The sequence below is a fragment of the Ursus americanus genome, chromosome 5 (genome assembly GCF_024610735.1).
Source record: "Ursus americanus isolate L20-20 chromosome 5, mUrsAme1.1.p, whole genome shotgun sequence".
In the NCBI taxonomy this organism is placed as follows: Eukaryota; Metazoa; Chordata; class Mammalia; order Carnivora; family Ursidae; genus Ursus; species Ursus americanus.
In genome coordinates this window covers 53,156,841-53,183,037 of record NC_142131.1, presented here as the reverse complement: position 1 = coordinate 53,183,037, position 26,197 = coordinate 53,156,841, and the positions used below count along the sequence as shown (strand labels likewise).

Below are 26,197 nucleotides of genomic sequence, written 5' to 3'. Positions count from 1 at the left end.
GAGTTAAGGTTCTGAGTTAACATCCGGACTTGACCACTCACCTAAGGCATCCACAACCTGGGTAGTCAGAGCACCCACCTCCTAGGTCATCATGAGACGCAACCGAGGTGACGCTTGTAGAGTGTGTGGCCCAGGGGACCGGCTTAGTGAGCACTCCATGACTATCACATACTTATTTGATTTTTAGCCTAATAATGATTGTGATGAACATTATAAAAGAAAGTATGGCGACAGCGGCGAAAGGGGAAGCCCGTTGGAGGAGAGGTAGGTGTTTCTCAGTGCCGGGAGGCCCAGATTACTGCGAGCCAATCTTGACAAGAGGTTGCAAGTTCAGAGGCTCCCAGAGCCACCGTATCAGCCAAGGAGATGCCCAGAGGGGCTCCCAGCAGCAGCAGGGTCAGGAGAGAGCCCCTGAAAAGCAGGAAGCCCAGAGGCCGCAGGAAACGTTAGCTGGAGAAACAAAGTGTGTTTGAAAAGCTGAGCCTGGTGTAAGATAGGAGCAGGAGAGGGAGCCCCGCGAAGAGTTCAAAGGGAACTCACTGCTCACAGCTATTTCAGACATCTGTACTATTTTCCCTGATAACCCAAGTAATATACTGGCACTTTACAGAGCTTTATATGCTACAAATACCAAAGAGTCCCCAGTCCAAGTTTTGAAAAATCTTTTTAGTGCGGGTTAATACATAGAGAGAAATGCACAAACCATACTCACTGAATTTTCTCGAAGTGACTACTCCCAGGTAGTCAGCAACCAGATTGTGGAACGTAACGTTAATCAGAGTGCCAGGAGTCACCCTGTTTTGTCCCCTTCCGGTCACTACTGATCCCAACGGGAATTTCCTTTCTGATTTCTTTCACCATTGATTAGTTTTACCTGTTTTAAAATTTTATTTTTAAAAAAAATTTAAAGATTTTATTTATTTTAGAGAGAGCGCGTGCGCGAGTGGTGAGGGGAGGGGCCCAGGGAGAGGGAGAAAGAGAGAATCTCAAGCAGACTCTGTGGGGAGGGCGGAGCAGAGACAGGGCTCCATCCCACAACCCCGAGATCATGACCTGAGCTGCAAAGAGTTAAACGTTTAGCTGACTGAGCCACCCAGGTGCCCCCAGTTTTAAAATTTTAAATACGTAGAATCACAGAGAAGGTACCCTTTTGTGTCTGGCTTTTTTCACTCAGCATTATGTTGTAAGATTCATCCACGTTGCTAGTTAGTATTTCATTGCATGGATATACCACCATGCGTTTATTCAATTCATTGTCAAATAGTGATGGGTTTTGGGGTAGCTTCCAGTTTTTAATTATTGTAAGTAATGCTAAGATCACTCTTGTATATGTCTTCTGGTAAATATATGGATTCATCTCTCTTGTGTGTATCCCTGGGAGTGGAACTGCTGGGTTATAGGACGTGCACATGTTCAGCTCTGGTAGTTATTAGTCTCCAGAGTTTTAAAAGCATATCAAAGTATATATGAGATCTGGGGCGCCCGGGTGGCCCAGTCCGTTAAGCATCTGCCTTTAGCTCAGGTGGTGATCCCAGGGTCCTGGGATTGAGCCCCGTGTCAGGCTCCCTGCTCAGCGGGGAGCCTGCTTCTCCCTCTCCCTCTGCCTGCCCCTCCCCCCTACTTGTGCGCTCTCTCTCTGTCTGTCAAATAAATAAAATCTTTTTATAAAAAAAAGTATAAGGCTTCTGGAGAAATTTTAGAGTATCCCAACTCTCTAAGAGAAGAGGATGAAGAGGGGGCAGTCCAGTGGCACTTGTCTGAAGACCTCCCAATGGATCTCTCTGCCTCCAATCTACCCAGGACACCATAGCCAGATGATCTGCCCCAAATTCCACTTTTATCCTGTCATCCCCACCCACCCTCCCCAACAGACGCCCTTCTTTAAACCCAACCACACTTCCACGGCAGCATCGGATCACATACCTGTCCACTTGCTGGCCTTTGAGTAGATTTTAGTTATTTCTTATATTCATTCATCCATATGACAACTATCTAATGCCTACAATCTGGGATTGGAGTAACGTACACACCCTACCTTCGTGAAGCTGGCGTTCTAGCAGGAAAAGATGGACAATCAACAAAGAAGAATATGTTCGTGGTGATGAGGGCCCTGGTGGGAAAGAAAGCAATGTAAGGAGAATAAGAAGAACAGGGTGGGTGAGGAATGTGCTATTGTCTAATAGGTTGGTCAGGGAAAGCCTGCAAGGCAGACAAGAGCTGGATTACGTTTTACAGGATCGCTCTGGCTACGATGTTAGAAATGGGCTAATACGGGAGCCAGGTGGAAGAAAGGAGACAGGCGGCCGTCCTCAGAGTTTGAGCCACAGATGATGGTGAACTGGATGGGGGTGATGGTGGGAGCAGTGATCAGAAGTGGCTGCGTCCAGCATATATTCTAAAGGTAGGGGTGACAAGGTTTGCCGATAGATTGGTTGTGGAGCATGAGAGGGAAGCCAAAGGTGCCCTGTTTCCACCAGGGGCAATGCCTCATTGCGTACATAGCACAGGACCAGGCCCTGAGTCCAGAGTCTATTGACTGAATGGGCGGACGTCTTTCCTGATTACAGCTAGCTAAAATTCCTATGTGGGGGCGCCTGGGTGGTGCAGTCGTTGGGCGTCTGCCTTCGGCTCAGGGCGTGGTCCCAGCGTTCTGGAATCGAGCCCCACATCGGGCTCCTCCGCTGGGAGCCTGCTTCTTCCTCTCCCACTCCCCCTGCTTGTGTTCCCTCTCTCGCTGGCTGTCTCTCTCTGTCACATAAATAAATAAAATCTTTAAAAAAAAATTCCTTTGTGAAAGGCTTACTTTCTGTTGTCTCAGAGGTGGTATAAGTATTAAGACAAATAATTGCAGTCAGACTGCCAGTCCCAGGTCTGTCACTTACCAACTGTGTATCTTCAGGTAAGTTACATAACCTCTCTGAGCCTCAGCTTTCTCTTCTGGAAAAATGGGATGGTGATAGTACCTGCATCACACTGTTGTCCGGGATACTGAGATAGCGTACATAAAAAGGCCTGGCATAGAGCCTACTACCGACTCAGGGTTTAGGAACTACCTATGCTAAACCAGTCCCCGGATAAAACAAGCAGACAGAAGTCTATGGAGTAAAGGTTATCTTTATTTGACTCGCAAAATATAAATATGAACCAGGTTTGTAAATACAGGTTGTAACAGTTCAGAAATGGCACCAGAAACTTCCAGAAGGGACCATGACAGCATACCTTTTTAGTTTTGGTGAGGTGGGTGGGTTACACAAAAGCCCTCCTCACCTCCAAACTCTGTAGTCACTGGTAGGTCATCAGTTAACAAGAATAGTTGGCTCCAACGTTTCCTGCTCCTCCTCAGCCTTTTTCTTTGCGAATACCTTCTCTAGCCTATCCTCTGCTGCACTGACCCCTGCATGGAGTAGCACCAGAAGAATGGCAGGAGTAAGAGAAATGTCTTGACACAGGGAAGAGGGGGTTCCCGCTCTGTGGGCCTGGGGCCATGGGGGTTGCGAAGCCAGGAGAGCTGCGCGCATGGAAGCCCAACCTCTTATGAGATTTGGCAGGGAGAGGACACAGGCAAACACCAATATCTGTTACACCTGGACATCAGCACCGTGGGCTTTCAAAACACAAACGGTAGACAAAATCGCCTGGGCAAGACCGCAGTCCAACTCATAGAGTGGATCTGACAACGTTAATTCCTATATCCCCACTCTACTGACCTCCCCCTGTGGCACTGGGACGGTGGAAGATCTTCGGAAACGTGGACAGAGAACAGGTTACTACAGATGGGTCATGGAACCATCTCAGAGTTGGGGTGCGACGCTGAGCCAGATGGTGGGGTAGACGAGGTCGAGGGCCAGGAAATTGCCAAAGTAACAGACGAGGCACTTGAAATATTATTGTTAGATTGTTAAAAACTAAATAAATTAACATACATAGAATAAAATAAATATATAATTTAAGAGGCATTTTACAAACAAACAAACAAAAAATAGTTGTTATCTTTCCGTCTGGGTAGAAGTCCCAAAATTCAGAGTTCTCGGGCTTGTGGTATTTCACAGTTTGCTCATCACATCCAGCGCTAGAGGGTCCAAATGGCAGATCCCTTGGTGGCTACTTGAGTACATGGCTTCTCAATCTTTGTTACCTTCTTCCAATCCACAAAGCTTTCCTTCTTCCTCTCCTTTTTTATCAGCCAAAGATCCTGGAGCATATGGAATTTAACTGGCATCTGAATCCAGAAGTTAATTGCTTAAACAAACTTATGGGCATACGTGGGGTTTGGAGGAGGGAAATCAGAAGGGCCTGAAGGTCTCTCACTTTTGCTTTCTTCTGCCCAAGATCCCATTTTGACAGATTCCGTTTGGCACTTGAAGGCTCTGGTATTTTGGCAAAGCAATCACGGGAGGCCCAAACTAGATAGCAACTGGGAACGAAGGAGTCTTCCTGACTAGCTGTGACGTTCTTTCCCTCTGCAGAGTGTACGATCAGCTTCTCAGAGGTAGCAGTCCCCCCACAGATTCCTAAAGCACAAGAGGAAAGCATTTATTTATTTTTTTTTAAATTTATTTATTTGACAGAGATAGAGACAGCCAGCTAGAGAGGGAACACAAGCAGGGGGAGTGGGAGAGGAAGAGCAGGCTCCCAGCAGAGGAGCCTGATGTGGGGCTCGATCCCATAACACCGGGATCACGCCCTGGGCCGAAGGCAGGCGCTTAACCGCTGTGCCACCCAGGCGCCCCAAGAGGAAAGCATTTAAAGCTGGATCCAGTCTTAAGGGGTTTTAAGAGCTTCCCAGTTCCAGTCTTATGAAGATCATCTGGGAATGGGTAGAAGAGGGGACAAGGATGGGAGAAGCTGGCGTCTCAGGTATCTCTCTTGGATATTTCTCTAGCAACTGTCACCCCAAGTGGAGATGACCTACTGAAATCCTTTTTGAAAACCATTCTGCAATAGGACCCTGACTCCATAGTAGCCTGCCCCCCAACCCACAGGTTGCGAGAAGAATTCAGAGTGCCTTGAAACAGATCTGGGGAAGATGGTGATGGTGCCACGGGGCAAAGGATGGACCGTTACCTTGAGCACAGGTCTCTCTCAGTGAGAAGTAGTCATGCCCAACTTCACTTTCTCTTCACTTTCCACATCATAACCTCCTCTCCTGTGGTACCTGAAGGAGACAAGTTTTGTGAGCAAGCTCTGCCTGATATGACAGGGTACAGGTCCCAGAGAAGGTCCTTCTAAGGGACACTGCCACGACGGTTCCCTCCATTACTTGGAAAAGCCAAGAGGGTATGGCAGCCCAACAGGCCTCTGGTCAAAGGCCCGACTGCCCCCAGGAATGCCTGTCTCTAACAGCAGGCTATAATTTGCTTAGAACTTTGACCTCGTTTACATGATCCTCAGAATATCCTTATGAGGCAGGTAGACAGATTACGATCACTGTAAGATTATAGCCCTCACAGCGACGGGTAACTTGGTCCAGGTCTCACAGCAGATGAACTGCAGGGCTTGGAAACAGGCAGGGTGTTTGGTAGGTCTCCCCCAACCTAGAACATAACCTGGACTGGAAGCATGGCCTGAGGTTGAGATGCCTCAGAATTGAAAGGATATATCAACAGCCATATACCACCCATACTTTGTCTATCAAACCACACACTAATGCCATCAAAGAACAGAGCGAAGGGAAAGGACTGCGTGAAGAGGTAGACCCCACAGGTGGGTTACTAGGCCTGCTGTGAAAAGCTGTGAACAGCAGGACCTGCTATGACCTGGCAATCTTTGCCCTGGGCTCTGGACGCTGGACTCATGTCAGGCCAGAGAAGCTCGGTTCCTGGAGAACCTGTACTCAGGAATGTCAGTCAGATTCCTAGCCTGGAATTTGGGAGGTTGGAGGGCTCACGTGATCACAGGCAGAGGACCCAGTGGGAGGAGGAATGGGAGTGATTTGCAGAAACAGCCTGCAGGGGGCCCCAGTACTCACCTAAACATGAGAAGCCCGACGATGACAAGCAGACAGACAGATGACAGCACCACGGCCACCACAGCCAGGATGGTTGTATGGTCATAAGTATATAAGCGATTTTCCACTGGGAGGCTCAGCCCATGGCACCTCTCTCCGTGGTAACCGGGGTGGCAGCTGGTTCAAGACAGGACAAAGCAGAGATGAGCTTAGTGGTTTGGCCTCCCTCTACAGGAAATGGCCCTCCTACCTAAGCCAGATCCCAGTCCTCACAGCCTCAGCCTATCAATCCCTGGCCTGGATCCCCACCCTTCCTCTATCCTTCTGGTAGGAGTCTAGGAGAAGACCCCTGAAAAGCCCCTCTGAAGGCTCTATGGCTTTCCTCCCGACCTCTTGCCCCCTTTCCATTCCCTCTGGTTCTCTGGCTCAAGATTCCTGCTGCAGGCAGGGGAAAAAGTGAGGGAGGACGTCAAGGTCCAAGCTACATATGTTCCATGCGTGGATGATTTATAACATGTGTATTAAGACCTGCTGCTTAAGTCCCTCAGAAGACTTAGGTCCATAAGCTGGTGGGTTGAGTTGAGGGGACTGAGTATCACTCCCTCTAGTGAGGCCCCTTAACTCTGACCCAGAAATAAACCCAGCCTTCTCCACCACTGCTTCCAGCCCTCAGTCCCTCTCAGCCACGGCCCATCCTATTAATAGGTCCCGTTCCTTTGCCAGGAGTCATTTTTCTCAAGTTCCCTTCATTGAACTCCCAGCTCCCTCTGGGTGCGGGGCCCAATTTGAGAGCTTCACATCAACTTTTGGCCTCTGAACCCTGGGCTATCTGGTGTCCTCCATCATAGGACAAAGCAAACAAAACCAAGGTAACTTCTTCTTGCCCAGCTGTCTTGCCAGAGCGTGGAAAAATGTCAGAAACAACCCTCTGGCTTTTCACACTCAAGAAATCAATCAGATGGCAAATGCCTCTTCTGACATAGAGCGTTTCCTCGAAGCTCTTAGGAAGACTTGGAAGCGCGTTCAGTTGAACAAGCACATTCGTATCCCTTCCCGTATCTGCGCGCCCAAGAGGCCCTTTGATGTAGGCGGCAGCCCCCCACATCACGGCAAGGCAGAGCTCTCTTCCCCATGGACACTGCAGAGCAGAAGTGTGGTGTCGGTTTGTCTGACTCTGAGCTCAGTGTGCTCCCCAATCACACCCACAACTGCACTGGCACCATCTACCTGGGGACTTCGGGCCACCAGCTTGCTGACAGAAGCCCCAAGAAGCTGGTGGCCCTGTATTCTGAGCTGTGCCTTCTCTGGGAAGCAGGCTGTGCATGCGGAACCTCAGAGCAAGGAATCCCTTCCTCTTGCCAAGAGGCACCCCTATCCAGACAGGGCAGCAGCAGAGGGGCCAGGCCGCCGCTGCAGAGCGCCGAGCACCTCTCCCTGCCTCGGCTCCTCCGGGCTGCTCTGGGGAACCACCCCACACTGTAGGATGAACGGGGGTCAGTCCCATATACAGACAACGGCAGGGCACACGGCTCTGTGCCCAGCCTCTCCATAAATCTGTCCCATCGGCCAAGGTGGGCAAAATAGCGTCCCCCATCCTGAAGGGATACGGAGGAAGCTCTCTGGCCCTGGAGAAGCCCTTACGCACAGCAGTTTAAAGTTTATGAGGCACCATCCTTATCTGCTAGCTCAACTGAGGCTCAGAACATCTGGAAGGCAGGTATAGCCCCATTTTACAGATTGAAAGACTAAGATTAAGGGTCAGAGGGATTGTGATTTACCAAAAGTAGCACAACTAAGAAGCAACGAGGCTGAGACTAGAAACCAGTCTTAGCAGATTCCAAATTCATGATTCTTTCCACTCTGAACAGCGCAGATTACCCCAAGGAAACACATATCTGATGAGGCGATAGGTTCCTGGGGCTGTCTGACCCTCCTCTTTGACTTATTCTTATTAACTTGAATAATAAATAGCAAATATTAAAGGCTTACTGTGAGCCAAGTACTCTGTGTTAACTGCTTTACAAGAATCATTTCAATTAATCTTAAAAACATCTCTGTGAAGCAGGAGTTACTATCCCCATTTTAAAGATGGAGAGACTGAGGCTTAAGTTCTTAGCTAACTTGCCCACCGTTACGCAGCTAGTGAGAGGTAGAGCCAGGATTCAACCCAGCAGTCTAGATGACTTCAGAAGCTATGCTCTCCTGGTGGGGGAAGGGAAGCTGAGGCTGAGGCTGTTTTTCACTTCCAGCCATCACTCAAACCCCACAGGTAGTTACTCAGATGATAGAAATAAAGCTTGGTCTCAGAGTCCCGCAATTCAGTTACATAATCCCTCCACCCCCACCCTGAGTCAAAGGGATAATAATGTAAACATCCTAATATTACCCACCTCCCCCTCCCTTTGCAGATGACTCCTGGCTTCCCTGGGGAAGGAGGGGGGATGAGGACGTTCCAGGCATCCTGGGTGGGGGCAAGATCATGTGTCTTCCTCAGAGCCAGCAACCCACCAAATTGAAACGTGTTCCTCCTACTGATGTTTGTGACCCATTTCATAACTTGTATTACAATGGAAGTAAGAACCCTCTAGGGTCCAGAGACATCTTCCCGACTCGGTTTCTCCGCCCCCTACCTCATGTCTTGCTGCTATTTCTGGCCAGGTGATCTCGAGCAAGTTACTTTTACCTCTCCAAGCTTTGGTTTACTCATGTAAAACACAGGAATAATAAATACCTATTTCACGAGAGTATTTTGAAGGTCAAATGAGATACTAAATGGCCCTTAACAAAAGGCCAAGTCCCACATATGTGTGAGTTATTATATAATAGGACTCCAGAGGGCACTGCCCTGAGGAATGGGGCACCGAAGTCAGATGGAGCCAAAGAGAAGGGGGCTCGCCGTTCCTTCTCAGCATCTGGCCAGTGAGGCCAAGGGAAGGCCCCACGCCTGTCTTTCAGCTGAGTTCTCCTCAGCCTGACTGCCTCCAGGTTTCCTCCGGCCACAGGAAACTTTGCAGCCAGTTTCTGGGTCAGCAGCCAGTCAGGAGCCCCAGGAAACTGCTCTTTGAGGGCAACTTTTGGCTGGTGACACAAAAGGGTTTTCCTGTGTATGGTGGCTGTGGAGGACTGGGTTAGGAAGCCAGCCAGCCTCGAGCTGCTCAGGGCGGCCTGGACACACCCTGGCTGGTGGTTCCTGGGTCTAGAGGGAAGGAGGAGCAACGAAGGGCCCCAAATGTAGGTGACCAGATACCACATTTCCCCCACCAGGAGCTCTGTGTCTTCTTGCTGCATTCTGCCCTGAGTTCCAAAGGCCGGAGGCAGGAGGTAGCCAAAGCGGACACAGAATCCAGCCCCTAGAAAATCTGCCTGGGAAGCAGAGACAGAGTCTTCAAATCAGATTGCTACACTCTTAGGGTAGTGAAAGCCTTAAGAGACCTCCAACATAACAGCTGTCCTCTATGAAATCCTATTCAAACTTTGTAAGGACAGATAGGGAAGAAGGACACAAGCCAACACCTGATACAGCCCAGGGGCATGAAAAGCATGCGGGACTGGAAGTCAGGCACCTGAATCCTTGTCCTGCTTCCATCCATTTATTTAGCTGTTGATCTCAGGCAAATCACTTCCTACTTCCTGGCTCTAGCTTCCTCACCTTTCAACTAGAGATAGCAAGCCCTGCCAACCCCAACCCCCCTTGAGCTTTTGGGAATCCAGGACATGACTATAATTCCCCATTCCCTAGAAGAGCTGGCGCCAGGTGGGTACTGAACACATACCTGCTGGGCTCAGCTCATAGTAAACGTTATTGTGAAGTGATGGGGCAAAGGGGAGAAGGCAGCTTCGCGGTTATCATCACTATCCCTAGGACCACCATGGCCCCGGGCACCCTGAACTACTGGCTGTAGCTGGTGGGTCAAGCCCAGCTCTCCAGGATAGCAGCCTTACAAAGGTTCTCAGCGAAGCAGTCAAAGTCCATACACCCAAGCCCTGGACCAGTTTGGACCAAACAGATTTCTGGCCTCAATCCACCTCAACTACCCTCAGAGTCACTTCCTCCATCCTGTGCTAATGATGGCATTTTACAAATCTAAGACGAACATTTCCTACCCTATCCCAAGGCCTTGGGAAGAATAATGTGGGGACGGTCTATGTTACTGTAAAGCAACTCCCTCTAATACCAAGCTCCTGACAAGGATGCTACAGGGGACGACACACAAGTGCTCGTGGACGTGGTAGACAGGGATGGGTCTGTCTGCCAATTGCCAAACGCAGGGCAGCTTTGCTATGTGAGATCAGACAGGCCAGGGAAGCTTTAAAAGCCAAGGGATCAGTACTAATCATAGTAGGAAGAGATGCCAGGCAGCCAGTCTTTGTGACGGGTTGAGAGGTGGTACGCACCTCATAGTCTCCTGGCCCTGCCAGAGTCTCCCAAGTCACAAAGCCTGTCTCTCTATAGGGATCTTGTGCCCAGAGGAAGAGAGTGGATGTTTGTAGTCGAATGTGGGTGTTGGCCTAAGGCACAGTGGCGACATTATGCCTGCCAGAGAGCATGGCAGTGCCGTCATCCCTGAGGGGGTGCCAAGGCAGCCGCTTGCTGGGCTTGGCCTAGCAGAGTAGCTGGGGAACCCATGACCCCTCCACCCCGGGAAAGGGTGGTGCTGCCTGACCAGGGGCTGATGCCTACTGGGTTGGGTTCCATTTCCTGTTAATCTTGCACAAAGGAAGTGTTCTCCCAATCCCATGGCCAAAGGCCAATACCCATTCTGTCCCCCCACGTCCTGGCCCTTGCTAGGATGAGGAAGAAGAGACGAAGGGGCTTCTTCCTGCTCCCATGATGATTGCTTTCTCCATAGTCCTGCCATGCCTTCAGATCAACCCACATACGCTCTCATATGAGCGCACATGTGTCCGAGCACACACATCTGCACGGCGTGAGTCCACATGCACCTCATACCTGCCTACAGGGCCTGGGAAAGGAGGCCACAGGAGCTCTGCTCCACCCAGGAAGCCTACCCTGCCATGTGGCCTGCTGGCTTCTCCCATCCGAAGTAGGGCACGAGGCAGGACTGAAGGAAGGACCTGCCTGCAGGTATCAGCTCTCCTAGCCACATGTTCATGTCTGAGCAAGCAGGAAATGTCCCCAAGGATGAAAGAGCGTCACAATCCTACACCACAGGAAATTACATCCCATGCGGGGGAGAGCCCCTTCCGCTGACTAAAAATATTTCCCCTCCTCCCAACTTCCGCCTAACAATTGAGAAGAAACTGGGTAGAATTATCAATTCAAGGAACAGTGACAACGAGGAACAGCCACGTGACTGACAAAGAGTGTGCTGAGCAGAGTCAGCCCAGGGAAGGGACACTTACATGCAGGATGGAGCCCGGAGCTCCTTCACATATTTGCATTCTCCGTGGATGCAGAAGTCCTTGTATTTCCGAAGACATGGGTCTCTCTTCCTCCCTAAGCCCTTGCCTTTCTTCTTTTTTTTCCCACGCTCCTCCTTGCTGGGTGTGGCCAGAGCCTGTGGCTTGGAGGAGAAAGCAGCTGCAGGAGAAAAGGATCCTGTTAAGTCTTTGACTCTCCTGGGGGAAAGACTCAGAACAGCACCCTGTCTGGAAGAAATACCTACTCTTTGATCCCACCTCCCTCCCTGGGGCCAAAGGAAGACTGGGCAGAACCACCAGAAAGCAGTGGAGGAAACAGGCTACAGGGGTCCCAAGGAAAGCATTTCTCAGACTCCGTTTAAGAACTTCATTCGAACAATGCTAGCTTCTGTTGAGTGACTGCCGCTGACTGGGCAGTTGTACCAACCTCGCCCCCACCCACTGTCCATCCTCATCTACTCCCCCACGCCCACTTGGTGCTATTTTGGCCTTAAATCAACCTCATTTCCTGATGCTGCACTCAGTGACCCACTTGCAGGAAGACAGTGTCAGAGATAAAAATTGCTTCTGGAGAAGGTACTTGGAGGGTTTTTTTTTTGTGGGGGGTGTCCTAAAATAACAACAGTGTCCATGTCCAGATGGCCCCCTCTGAGGCCACCCTCTGAGGCACCAGGGTACCAAGAGCCCAGGCCAGAGCTAGGCTTAGGGACCGCAAGCAGGCCATCCCTGGTCAGGGCCTTGCTTTTCTGACTTCAAGCAGAATATTTACCTGGCTCTGTGTCCTTCGCAGCTCACCACTTCTCTCGAAGTTCTAGTACATTTACCCCCAAATGTCCTGTTTATAGCTCTCTAGGTTGGAGGAGTATAGTACATACAATGGGGCAAAAGATGGAAAGTAAGGAACTATCAAGAAGGAACTGGAACAATGATGACTCCCCCCATTCCTTCCACACTTCAAAGGGGGGAAAAACAGCCTCACACAGACATCCAGCTGGGACTGACCCTGGGCTACGCCCATCAGCCCATCAGGGGTCTGACGCCAGCCTTCTCTTCCCTGCTCCCAGCAGAAAAAAATGTGCCTGCTGCCCATGGCTGTAGCCATGTGTCTGGTGCAAGGGTGAGCATCATACATTAGACTGGAGACCCAGGATCCTCAAGCGGGAAGTGACTTGAAAGAATATCATGGCTTTCCATTTTCAGGTAAAACACTCGAGGTCCCGAAAGGCAGTGATTTGGTAAAGATCATGCAGGGTTGAGATCAGAAACGTGGCCTCTGGAGTGCTCTTTCCCAATATACCAAACGGTTCATGCACCCCTGTCCCTTCCCCCTGGACAAGTCTAGAGCACCCGGGATGTTGAACCAGGAAGGAGACAATGAATGGGCTCTGAAGTCAGCACACCTGTGCTCCAACTTCAGCCCTGTGATTTTTGGGCAAGTGGCTTAATCCCTCTGAATCTTGGGGTTTCTCAGTAAGTAGTGGCTAGCAGAAGTTCAATCTCAGAGGGTTGCTACGGGATTAATCAACCCACAATAGCATAATGAGTGCCTAGAACACAATAGGTACTTAATAAATGATAATAGTTATTCATTTTAGATGATAGGATCCGCAGGCCTGAAAAACAGCTTTCACCCAGCAAAGCCAAGAGAAGGGAAGAAAGGCAGGTGCCAGTAGTCCCACAGTCCCGTTTCCTCTGGTGTAGACGCAAGTCCCTTCCGAGCTCAGAAGATGAGACGGATGCTCTGAGTGACCAGAGCTGTGGTAAAACTGTGGCAGGAGGGGCAAGCCAACCAGAGAGGGGAGGAAGAGGGTGACAGAGTGACAGCGAGGCTCCTGCCAGGGACAGGGAGCAGTGAGTCAGGTCTGCAGAGGTATGAGGAGCAGCCGTGTGGGTGGAGGGTGAGTCACAGCCCAGCTCTGCCCAGCCTAGGAGGAGAGGGCTAGGAGAATCCAGGTTGTTCCAGCCCAGGGGTGACCCAAGAAGGCTACGGGGAGACAATGAAGGGTGGCAGCACAGGCTCGGCTTGGGAGCAGATCTTTGATTTATGCGAAGTAGAGACAGCACCTAAGGGAAGCTCTGGGTAAGGAGGGGGGACGTGGCTGAGGAGCAGGCGGGGCTGGAACAGGTGGGTATCTTTCCAACCAAATTAGTCATTCTGGTGCTCCAGGGCTCCGTCCCTGCTCCACCCTCAAGAATCACTTCAGGTGGCTGGAGGCAGCCAAGTGGGCGATGCTGGAGGCTCTGGACTCTGCCCTGTACCTGTACTCAACCACAGCCCCATCCGTTGGTTGCAGGGTCCCACCTGGCCTTCGTCCCTTGGAGTCTCTCAGGGACTCAGGGTGGTCAGAAGTCTCTAGCCTTTCGGTAGGATTGGTAGACACATGGCGTTTCATTCTCTCTCTCTAGGGACACTGTGCTCGCAGCTCATAGGCTCCCGAAGAGATACTGCCCTCACCTGGGGGACCAAGAGTTCTTCATTCCCCTCTGTTTCTCCAACCTGGAGACAGGTGGATAGAGAAGACTGCACACCTACTATGTTCCTAGGCTCTCTACGGCTGTCATTTTATACATAATAGTCATTTGATATAGGAACTAAGACTTGCACCCATTTTTATATAGAAACTCTACGGAAAGCATCCCAACCATTCCTCTCTCCTTCCTCCAGCTTACGCCAGAGGAATGCACAAGACCCCAGACACCTTGCCTTCTCTAGGCTGTAAACTACCCAAAAGGGCAGCAAGTCGACATGTGAGACTCAACAGCAAGAACGACAGTGGAACCCACATTTCGGGACTCCGAGTAAGCTTGTCAGGCTCAGCAGCTTCTCCTTGAAGTCCTCCATGAACACCCCCAACCCACAGGTGTGCGCAAACAGCATGCATCCTCCATCCACTTATGCTCCAATTGCCCACCGCGGGGTCGACGATGGTCAGCCCTCACACCCACCTCTTAGAAGGTCCAGGTCTGTCTCTTCTAAGTTCAGGACTTCCCTGCCCCTGCCGCCTTCCGGGGCCAGTAGCTGGTCTGTAGATTCAGTGGGAGAGTCCAGGTTGCCGGTTCCAGCCGCCAGCCCTCTCCGAAGCCGCTCCAGGCTCTCGCCAGTCACCAACGCCGAGAGCACTGCGGGTGAGGGGCGAGGCCGCATCAGACCCCTTCTCCAGACCCCCAGGTCGCCGCGCACCAATGCTGGCGCCCTCCTGCCAGGGAGCACGGGCCCCACCAAGTGGCCCGCGCTGGGGTCGCTGCAGCGACCTTCCCCTGTGCCCCCCCAGCACTGTGTCCCCAACCCCACCCCCCACCCCCGACCTCCGGGGGCGTCGGCAGCCCTCTCACCTGCAGCCAGAAACAGCTTCAGCACCACCGACGGCAGCAGCTTCATGGCCCTGGACCCGGCGGAGGCGGCGAGGCAGCAATCACTTTGGAGGCGGCGGCCACGGGGCGCTGGCACCGGAGCCGGGGCGGGCGGCGCGCAGGAGATTCGGCCGGTTTCGCTCTGCTGCCGGCCTCTGGGCGCAAGCCTAGCTGGGACCCGCGTGGAGCTGGCGGCCGCTGGGCGTCTGTCTGCTCACTCTGTCCGTCCGCCCGCCCAAGCCCGTTGCGTCTCGGTCAGGCTAGCCAGGCGCGCGCCTCCCGCAGGTCCTTCGGTCGACTGGAGGCTCCCCGGCGCGCGGCTGGGAATAAGGCTCCGGGAGGCGCCGAAGCTCCGCCCCGCCTCCTCCCCCTCCCCCTTCCCGCGCTGGGCCGCTCGCCCGGCTCCCGGCGCCGGCCGCGCAGCCCCCGCAGCCCCCCACTCCGCGGGCGCGGCGGGGGAAGGGGGCGGGAGTAGGGGACGGCGCTCACATATTTTGGGACCAGGCCAGGGCAGCCGCCGCCTGACTGTGGGAAGGGCTGCCGACCGGCAGGTGGCGGGGAGCGGTTCCTACCTTTCCCCAAACCCTTGTCGCGCTGCAGCCTTGTGACTGGTGAGCTGAGCTCTGCCCTTGGACACCCCTCGTTCCTTGCTCTGTTCCAGGCCTGGTCCCTCCAGCCATCCCTGCTCCACACCAGGGATCTGCACCCATGTCACCTTCTGAAGGGCACTCGCGTCTTTGTCTAGCAACACGGCAAATAGTAAATAATAATTCATTTATCATTTAAAAATTAGACACATGAAAAAAAATTAGACACACCAATGCCAGCAGGTCTCATGGGCCCAAAGTAACCAGAGTTGCAGTTGCAGGCAGTTGGTATCAATCCAGCAAAAGCAAAGGAAGTTAGTATTTCTTCCAGATGCTGGAGTGCCTTCCCTCCATCTTTCTCCCAGGGGACATAGTCTTCATTAAGATTTTTGAACTATGGATTATAATTCCCAGGCTTCTGGGATCGGAGAGACAATAGTTGTGCAACAAGCCTCATACTATTCCTTGTCTTGGAACACCACTGTCTTTCCCAACATCAAAACTGAGACCCTCTCCCATGGGAGCCAGCTGGCTAGCCTAGGTTGCTATGTTCAACAGGTGCCAGGAGATTGATGTGTTTCTCCTCCAACCTATGTATTTTTACAGGGGTCTTCTGCTGTCAGTGTCCTGACCCAAAGAAATGACTCTCCCGGGAGATATTTCAGCTCCCACAGACATGCTGGGAAGGGAGTTGTATGACACAAGGCTGGGTTGGCATTCAGAGCCCTCAAATTGTGCCAAATAGAGCTGCTTGCCTGATTCAGCCCATGTGTAGAGATAAAAACAGGCCTCCTATTTATACACAGGCTATCCCACTGTCTCTCTCCATCCCCACTTTTGCAGGGGTCTGCCCTCTTGACTTGCTCCTAGCAGCCCTTCCCAGGCCTAGGTTTCCATAGTACACTGGAATTACTACATACCTAAGTTGGAATCCAGACCTTGCTACTTACTGAGTGACTTTGAACAAGATATTTAATTTCACTGAGCCTCAGTTTCCAAATCTCTCAAATGGGAATAACAATAAGAATAAGGCTTCCTTTGTACAGAGCTTTTTGAAGATTGAACGAGGAAACTCATATAAGAAAGTAGTACAATGCCAGGCGTATTATAAGCTCTCAATAAATGTGGCCTATTATCTTATAAGCATTCTACCTTGACTACTCCATTCCCTTAGAGGTTTCTTTTCTCTCCCTTCCTGCCCAGTCTGAGGCTATTATGTTGTCGGTTGGACTGGTTTCAGGCGGAAGCTCACCTGTCACCTATTTGGCCAAGTGCCACCTTGGGATTATTCTTTTGGGTGATCACTAGTACCTCAGTGGATGGTCACCACCCAGGCCACACCTTTGTTCTCCCTTAGCAACTGCCTGGCCATCTCCTTCCCCCAAACAAAACCACTTTGGGGTCAGGGCTCTCCCCAGGGGAGGGTGGAGGGAAACACTTCCTGACACACGGCCAAGTCACCCCCTTCCCCCTACCTGCAGCCAGGTTCACACCCTGCTCTCCTGTCCCAGCCTGCCTCTCCCTTTGCATGCTCCGTCTTTCCGCCTTCTCACCTCCACATCAGCCTTAGCAGCCCCATTCATGGGGCAACTCCAAGTTTTCATCACACCCAGGAGCCTCACCCCACCTCGGTTTGTGTGTCAGCCAGGATTTACGGGAAGGGCCTGGAAAAAGAAGACTAAAGGCTTGGAATGCTTTTGGGACAGTCACTTCACCTCTCAGAACCTGGGGTGTCCTCTGACCAAAGAAAATAAATCACAATTCAGGCTGGGGTCATTTCATTAACTTATTTATTCCACAAACATACAATGAATGCTTTTCGGGCACAAGGGACACAGCAATGAACGAGGCAACCGAGAATGTGCTTTCACGACGCTTCCCTTTTACAGAAAGGGAAACAGGCAACATATTAAGTAAATAAAAAAAGGAAAAACAGCTCCAGTGAAAGTTCAAATGCAGTGATATACTATAGGGTGATGTGTCCCAGTGCTTGGGATGACACGTTAGGTTTGGTGACTGATCAGCAAACTCGTCTCTGAGCAGGTGACAGGTAAGCTGAGACCTGTATAAAAAGAAGGAAACAGACTTGTGGTTATCCATTGCAAAAGCATCCCAAGCCATGCAAATAGTACAGAAACTGAAGTGGGAACAAACTTAGAGAATCCAGAGAACAGAAAGCAAGGAGGCATATACGATAACCTTGACGCGAAGGCTAGGGACAGAGAACAGAGGACATTACAGGCTGAAGTAGATGCTGGAGTTTATTTCCTATCACTGTGGGCATCAAATGAGGTGGTGATGGGAAAGCACAATCATGCAGGATTTTTTCATATGCTCCCCCACCTGCTCTCTGGCTGTCAAGGGCCAGGGACATACTCCTAAGAAAGCAGAGTCCAAACAGGACACTCCAATTTCCCCAACTGTCTATGGACCATGAGCAAACTGAGGCTTGAAGACTCACTGGCTCTGGGCGACCAGTGAGTCACAAGGGGGCAAATCCAGAGCAGAAACCCTGGCATCCTGTTCTCCAGCTCCATCCCGGCTTCCCTAGCCTCTGGAAAGACAGGCTCCATGGGACACTGAGTATCACTGACTCACTGCCGGGCCATACAGACCTTGATTTGGGGAGAGAAGCCAGTGGGGAGGAAGTGGGGCAAAGGGGTACTGCTCATGAGAAGAAAGGGGAGAAAAGGACTTGGAGAGGGAACCAACCCGAATCCCTTCCCCAATGTGGCTGAAATGTCTGTGCGGGTAGATTGGTTCCCCCACACCTGGCTGTGCACCAGCGTTACCTGAGAATTTATTAAAGATAAGAAGGTCCAAGCCCCACCCAGGCCTCCTAATTCAAAACCTGGGGTGGGGCCCAAGCTTTTATACTTTTGTTGCTAATTCTGACATCAACCAGGTTCCCAAGCACTGGTCTGCATAATTCACTGGAATAATTTATTGAGCATCTGAACAGAATCTGAGCCTCTGAGGCAGAGGAGTTTTAGGTAATGACACTTGTCCTGTGCTCAACACCTCGCGCACATTATCTTGTACGATCCTCACAATTGCCCTAAGACTAGACATTCCTCCCCATTTTAAGGGGTTGAAGCTACAACAGGTGAGTAGCAGTCCCAGGTCACCCAGCTAGTGAGAATCTAAGCCTCAGTTTGAATTCCTTCTTTCTTCCTGGGCCTCTGTTCTTAAGCTCAACACTGCCCGTGACAAATGGATGAGACAATGGCCGCCATCTCCCTGCGGCTACAGACAGTAACACTGTCAGCTTTACTGAGGCTCAGCGCCCCACCTGTCCTGCAGTGGTAAGAATCTGCCTCAAGGCTGGAAGGAGGACTGGGCAGGACAGCAGAGCAGCTAGTGAAATGGGTATACCCTTGGGAGCCAGGCAGTCTAGGGTTCAAATTTTGAATATGCTTTTTTCGTTTTTTTGGTACTTTCTAGCTTAGGACGTGTTATTCAACTTCTTTGACCTACAGTTTGCTAATCTGCAAGATGGGAATAATAATAGTAGCTATTACTATAGGGGTTTGTGATGGTTAAATCAGATCATGTGTGTAAAGCAGACTGTGATGCCTGGCGCACGGTACGTGCTTACTTGGTGACAACTGCTACTAAGAACAAATGCTTCAAAAAAATAAACACACACACACACACACACACACACACACACACACACGATCTCCAAATGCTGCTTCCTTCCTCCCTCCCTCCCTTTCTTTTCTTCTTTCTTTTCTGTCTTTCTGTCTTTCTTCCTTTTATTTCTTTCTCTCTTTCATTTTCTCTCTCTCCCTCTCTCTCTCTCTCCCTCCCTCCCTTACTTCCTTCAAGTGGAAACTTTAAAAAGGTACTGCTTTGTCATGGGGCAGCCATCCTCCCTCACCTCTCTGCTGAGAGATCCTCAAGCTCACGATGAGATGGTGGATCTCCAAGGCCTCCTGGAGTTTTGAAAACCTTTACCCAAGGTAGCAACCCTGGCTCAGAGCTCAGAGAGTAGCATGTGTCCCCTGGGAGAGGGGATTCAGCCATCTTCTCCTTCCACTGTGACCAGGAGAAGAGAGTCCTCAGGAGACCCAAAACTCTGCTGGCTGGGAAAAGGGCACCTCCCTTGAGGGTGTTTCTTTCATAGGGTGCCATGAGCCCAGAGTTACCCAAACTTGAAAGCTGAGAGTTAAGGAGTCATTGTTCCTTGCCCCAGGCTGCCTTCATCCCCACTCTCTATCCCCAGCTGAGCTCGATGATCAGGCAGTTTTGGGGGCGCAGCTGGATTTATACCCAGATCTGCCCTTTGGAGCCCCTTTGTACCTCCTATGCTGCCTGGGGGCTCCTGAATGTCATGCCAGGTAACACTTCGTGGGGATGAGCAGGATCTCCTGTCTGATTGCCTGGGCTCAGGATCCATCTGAATAGGATGAAGACTAGGAATGGATAAGGCTGGAAGGGCGTTTAGGGGATGAGGAGGCCCTGTCATTCCCAGATGTTGAGGAAGGAATATTTATAATGTGCTTGGATCGGGCCTGGATTCCAAGCCTTCCTCCTCCATTTCAGGGCCCACTTCTGTGACTTTGAGGGATTAACAGGACTTTACCCCTTTGGCCATCCCCTCGCACAGATGGCTGGCTGTCATCAGGGAGGGGGCAAGGGATTCCTCACTCATCCATCACACAACTCATCTTCCTCTTCAAGTCTCAGGTGTAGAGTGAGAGTTTGAAGCAACTGCTCTGTGTTCAGGAGCTGGCCAGTAAATGTCCGTCGTGGATTGTTTGCAGGCACGCGGCTATTCAAAGTCCTGCTGAGACAATTCCATGACGACCACCAGCGCCTGACCTGTGGGGCAGATCTGTGGGGCAGACCTTTCTCTCCATGCCTTTTCGGCTCTCAATGTACGAGAATAACAATCTACTTAGGGGGTTCTTGTGACTAAGGAGATAGCACCTCTGAAAGTGAGAGGCAAAATGGAGAGCCCTACAGAAATGGGTCAGTACTATTGTTACTCACTTCTCTAAGGCTCAACCTTGGAATGAGGTCACATCACATCCTGTACCAGGAATGTGTAAGTTCGGTTCCTCTTAGAAATGCAATACGGAGCTGTAATTTAAAAATTTAACCTTATCCATTTGCTTTTTTTATAATAGAGGGTTGATCCAGTACAATGGTTCACAAAGTGAGAGATACTGCCCCCTAGGGGTCATTATGGGAATCTGCGGGGAGTCTTCAGTTGTCCAAAAACTAGGGAGTCCTCAGGCATTTGGAGGAAAAGATGTCAGGCTCACACAATTAAAAATTGCCCACCCCAATTGTCCCGTATTCCACATGCTTTTGAGTGTCTTGCCAGACATCCATGTGGGTGAGAAACTTGATTATAAGAGTTTTTACACTGACTTTTCCAGGAATGAAATTAGCATGAATTGTTCATTTTGGTGGTATCTGAGTTCTCAAACAACACACTTGTGTCCGTTAGTATCTGTAGCTGTCACATTTGAAGTAAGTCTGTGTAGGTGCAAGCAATGGGTTTCTTCACTGAGATTTCTAGAGTAGTCCTAAGCAAGTATTTGCATATTCAAATGGTGTTATTTTATTTATTTAAAACTTTTTTTTTTAATTTAAGTAACCTTTACAACCAATGTGGGACCCAAACTCATGATGCCAAGATCAAGAGTCACATGCCCTTCCAACTGAGCCATCCAGGTGCCCCTATTTTATTTTTAGTCACTTTCTCTTTTCTATTGATTAGGGTATTGACTTTCTTTAAAGAGTAAATGTGCAATTACGGTGATCATTTTACAAATATATACAAATATTAAATCATTATGTTTTATACCTGAAACTAGTATAATGTTATATGTTAATTATACCTCAATTTAAAAAAGTAAAATTAGGAGTGCATGGGTGGAGCGCCAGGCACTCTCACACATTGCATGTGAAGCCTACTAAAAAAAAAAGAAAGAAAGAAGGAAAAAATAAAGTATACAGAATTGTATCTCTATAATTATTTTATTTTATTTGTTAAAAAATTCATATTTTTGAAAGTTTATTTATCTATTTGTTTAAGTAATCTCTACGTCCAACATAGGGCTCGAACTCATGAGCCTGCAATTAAGAGTCACGTGCTCTTCTGACTGAGCCAGCCAGGTACCCCTCTCTATAATTATTTTAAAATACTTTTGAAACGCATGTGTAGGGAAAAAAACTGGAAAAAAATATCAAAATGTTAACATGGACAGACTTCTACAAAAGAGAAAAAAGTAAATATACAGATAGGATATTCTCTGTGAACTTTATTTCAGGATAGTAAAAGAATATTAACATATTTGCTATAAAAAGAAAATATTTATTTAGTGAAGTCCACTAACACCGGAGATATTCACATGAGAAGCCTTTCTGTATCCTTTGTAAAAGTGCTGTTTTAGATACTATTACATGTAAGGTCCCTGGGCAGTGTCTGAATAAGGTGTAACAAATTCCTCTTGTAGTTAGTTCAGTGTTAGAAAGTTTGGCTCTCGCGACTATCTGGCATAGCTACTTCCTTTTACTAGACAATGACAAATGTCGAATTCATATGTTCTCTTTTTGCTTCCACTGTCAGGAAGATCACAATTAAGTTTTGATGCTTGGGGCACCTGGGTGGCTCAGTCAGTTAGGCTCTGCCTTGGGCTCAGGTCGTGATCTCCTGGGATCGAGTGTTCCCCCCCTCCCCCGTCAGCTTCTCCCTCTGTCTCTGCCACTCCCCCTCCTTGTGCTCTCTCACGCTCTCTCTCTGTGTCAAATAAATAAATAAAAATCTTAAAAAAAAAAGTGTTTGGTTTTTTTTTAAAGATTTTAATTTATTTATTTGACAGAGAGAGAGAGACAGCCAGTGAGAGAGGGAACACAGGCAGGGGGAGTGGGAGAGGAAGAAGCAGGCTCCCAGCAGAGGAGCCTGATGTGGGGCTCAATCCCAGGACTCTGGGATCACGCTCTGAGCCGAAGGCAGACACTTAACGAGTGAGCCACCCAGGCGCCCCCCCACAAAAGTTTTGACGTTCAGGTGCAATGATTATCCCTAGTCCAGAATTTTGAGGACAATTACTTCTTTCCTCTCTGCTTTGGTTTCATTATGAGTGATCATTTTTAAAATATTTACTTGTATCCATGTATTTTATTGTCTTTAAATCTTTTCCGGAAGTAAGCAGAGCATACATAATTACTGTGAAACTCAAAAATCACATACCTGTAGCTGCCTTCCCAACACTTCCTGAATCTGGAAGGCTCGGTCATGGGGGCTTGGAAAGCCTGAGGCAGAGCAGTTGATGGACTATGCAGGTGGTTTTGTGCTACAGACGCAGGTTCCTTGATATCTCTTCCTTCTCCCCTTCAAATGCCCTGACCCCTCTACTCCAGATGGAGTGTGGGCATTGTGAGGACTTGAAGCAGGCTCCAACTGTCAGGGCCCGCTCCAAGTGTTGGCTGGATCTTGGTGGTCTGGGGTCAGAGTGGGCGTCAGGGAAGGGTACCCCAGATTAGGGAAACCCAGACCTCCAACTGGGAAGACTCTCCCTCCACACATATTCCTCGAGCATCTTGTCTACTAGATCCCTGAGAGCAGAGGCTTGGACGCTCAGGCTGAGGCATGCAACTGACACCTTTCTGAACCCTGGGTCCACTAGCCGCTAGCTATGACTTTGGCCAAGGTACCTCTGAGGCTCAGTGTCCTCATTCAGAAATGGGCCCGATACCTACCTCCAAGGGCTATAGTGAAGACTCGTGGAGGTGACCTCCAAGGTGCCAAGGCAGTGCTTGGAACTTAGCAAGCACTCAGAAGGCCGCAGGTGCTGTTCATCCCCGTGAGCCCTGGATCGGTGTTACTCTTGCGCCTGTCTGCCGCCCCCAGCTGGGAGCAAGGGAGGAAAGAGCGTGCATTAAATTTCAGCTCCTCACTCATAAGCTCAGTAGCTATGGCAAATTGCTTAACCTTCCTGAGTCTCAGTGTTTTTATAACAAAGTGGGAATAATGAAATGTGCCTCATATTTGCGGTGTGAGTAAAATGGTTAATAGTGGTTATTTTATGGTAAGGGCATTGTGAAAATTTATTTTGTTATTTTTACTCTTATGAGCATTTTCTATTTTTTTCCTATAAGGAACATGAATTAAAAAAACAAATATGAATGATTTATGTATTTCAAGTCACTTTTCAAAACATGTTTTTTCTAAAAAAAAAAGTACTGGGGTGCCTGGGTGGCTCAGTTGGTTAAGGGTTGGTCTCTTGGTTTCAGCTCAGGTCATGATCTCACGGTCATTGGATCCTGCCTGAGTCAGGCTCCCTGCTGAGTGCGGGGTCTGTTTGAGATTCTCTCTCTCTCTCTCTCCTTCTTCCCCTCCCCCTGCTCGCTTTCTCTCTCTCAAATCAATCAATAAATAAAATCTTTTAAAAAATTAAAACGGGGCGCCTGGGTAGCGCAGTCGTTAAAGCGTCTGCCTTTGGCTCAGGGCGTGATCCTGGTGATCCGGGATGGAGTCCCACATCAGGCTCTTCCGCTATGAGCCTGCTTCTTCCTCTCCCACTCCCCCTGCTGTGTTCCCTCTCTCGCTGGCTGTCTCTCTGTCACATAAATAAATAAAATCTTAAAAAAAAAATAAAAAATAAAAATAAAAAATTAAAACATACTTAAATTTATTGAACACTCACTACATTTCGGGCATTGCGCTGAGCACTTTATATACATTATCCTATTTAATTCTCACAACAGTCCTCTGAGGAAGATAGTATTTTCACCCCCCGGTTTCTTTTTTTGTTATTTATTTTTGTAAAGATTATTTATTTATTTATTTGTCAGAGAAACCACAAGCAGGGGGAGTGGCAGACAGATGGAGAAGCAGGCAGAGACAGAGGGAGAAGGCAGGATCCCCACCAAACAAGGAGCCCGATGCAGAACTCGATCCCATGACCCTAGGATCATGACCCGAGGCAAAGGCAGACGCTTAACAGACCGAGCCACCCAGGCGTCCCTCACCCCCAGTTTATAGATGAGAAAACCAATGCTTAAGGAAGTTGAGCAACTTGCCCAGCTCGCATGTGATACACTTTCATAAAACTATACACACACGGACACATACATAGACAAATGAGTGCATGTAGAAACAAATGAAATCTGAATAAGGTCTGTAGCCTAGCTAACAGTATTGTGCCTCTGTCATTTTCCTGGTTTTGATATTGTGCTGTCTTTATGTGAGATATTACCATTGGGGTGCCAGGTAGAGACCTCTCTGTATCTTTTTTGCAACTTCTTCATGTCTTCCTCTATAATTAGACTCTCATAAATAACTAGTCAAAAAATTACAGAGTTTTTCAAAAGTAAAAGTTTTATTTTTAAAGATTTATTAATTTGAGGGGGAGGGGCAGAAGGAGAGCTAGAGAGAGTCTTAGGCAGACTCCACGTTGAGGGCAGAGCCGGACATGGGGCTCTATCTCACATCTCTACCTGAGCCAGTCACTTAACCAACTGCACCAGCCAGGAGCCCAGAAAAGTAAAAGTTTTGTTTTGTTTTTTCAGTTGTTGAAAAAAAACAGTAATGTGCCTAGCACAGGGTTGGATACAATTGACATTTCAGTATATATTTTCTTTCTTTCTTTCCCACTCTATGAGTGGTTATTTTCAGTTACATGGTAATTATGGCCTCCATATTGTGTATATTATGTGGTAGGCTTAATTTAATTGCATTGTTTCATTTAATAAAGCCTATGGTATGGATATTTTATTATTCCCCTTTTGCTGATAAGAAAACTCAGATTCTGCAAAGATAAATCTCTTATCCACTTGTTAGAAAGTGACCAAGCCCAGGGGCACCTGGGTGGCTCAGTCGTTAAGCATCTGCCTTCGGCTCAGGGTGTGATCCTGGCATTCTGGGATCGAGCCCCTCATCAGGCTTCTCTAGTGGGAGCCGGCTTCTTCCTCTCCCACTCCCCCTGCTTGTGTTGCCTCTCTCGCTGGCTGTCTCTGTCAAATAAATAAAATCTTTAAAAAAGAAAGTGACCAAGCCTGGATTTACACCAAGGCAGTCTGTTCATGACACCACTCCCTTCCACTCCGGATTCAGCTCAGAGTATTGCATAAAGGTATGCTTTGAACCTTGGAAATCATCTACCCCAACGTTCCAATTTATACAAAGAAAACACACTCAGAGAGGGGAAGGACTTTGGTCAAGAACACCTAATTAATCTGTGACTGAGCCAGGATAAGAACCCAGTTTTTGGATTCCTGGGTTAGGGCATTTTCCAGTGCCCACACCCAAGGCTGCTTGCCCATATAGCCTACCTTCACTGAGCCCTGCCTAGGAGACAACTGGGGCCCACAGACAAACCTGTGGGTTCTCACTCACGTCCCTCACAACCTGCACAGCTCAGGGCACTTAGGACCCGGCAGGTGGAGTGGAGCCTGGGGAGAGTGGAGACATGGTGACCCTCTACTGCAGGCATTTTTGGGAGGCAGGGTAGTCGGGGTCACAGAGAAGGCAAAGTAAGACCCTCTGAACTTTGGCAGGAGTGGAGTTGAGAAAGGAGGCTGTGTGTGTGAGGGGGGTTATTCATGCCAAATGCCTGTTCCTGTCCCCCTCGGGCTCTCTTGAGTCACTTACCCTGAGGTTGGGGCACATTCTTGAAGTGGGTGGTCACAGGGATTCCAGGCCCTCTTAGGTCCTAGGCCAGTTTCTATTCCTCCTGGGGCTGAAACCAACTCCCCCCTCAGACTCAGTACCTTGTCCCCAAGTGATAATATAGTGACTCACTCCTTTCATTCCTATCTTGGGACCTCCTTGGACTTGAGGCAAATCCCAAGTCCGGACCTGGGGTTGGTGCGGAGAATCAGCCCCAAGTCCCATTTCCCAGGGAAGAGAGGGGTCCCGTGTATCTAGTGGACCTACATTCAAAAGAGCACGATTAGCCCTTTCTCTCCA

The 26,197-nt window shown here is 49.3% G+C and overlaps 1 protein-coding gene and 1 long non-coding RNA gene across 2 annotated transcripts in view; both read right to left on the bottom strand.

The window, feature by feature from the left end:
* Positions 1-3,096: 3,096 nt before the first annotated feature.
* On the bottom strand, positions 3,097-15,104 carry HBEGF (heparin binding EGF like growth factor). The gene is made up of 6 exons (XM_045794524.2): positions 14,663-15,104; positions 14,276-14,449; positions 11,312-11,489; positions 5,969-6,124; positions 5,065-5,155; positions 3,097-4,511 (listed from the first exon to the last, which is right to left on the bottom strand). Exons 1-5 carry the CDS (start codon positions 14,706-14,708, stop codon positions 5,083-5,085), a joined length of 627 nt encoding a protein of 208 aa, XP_045650480.1. The 5' UTR covers positions 14,709-15,104; the 3' UTR covers positions 3,097-4,511; positions 5,065-5,082.
* A 1,936-nt stretch (positions 15,105-17,040) lies between these two features.
* Positions 17,041-26,197, bottom strand: part of LOC123790276 (uncharacterized) — a 46,728-nt gene continuing 37,571 nt past the window's right edge. The window contains exons 2-3 of the long non-coding RNA XR_006779044.2: positions 22,987-23,137; positions 17,041-17,329 (exon numbers count right to left, since the gene is read on the bottom strand). This is a non-coding gene — a long non-coding RNA (uncharacterized LOC123790276). The remainder of the gene's footprint in view (positions 17,330-22,986; positions 23,138-26,197) is intronic.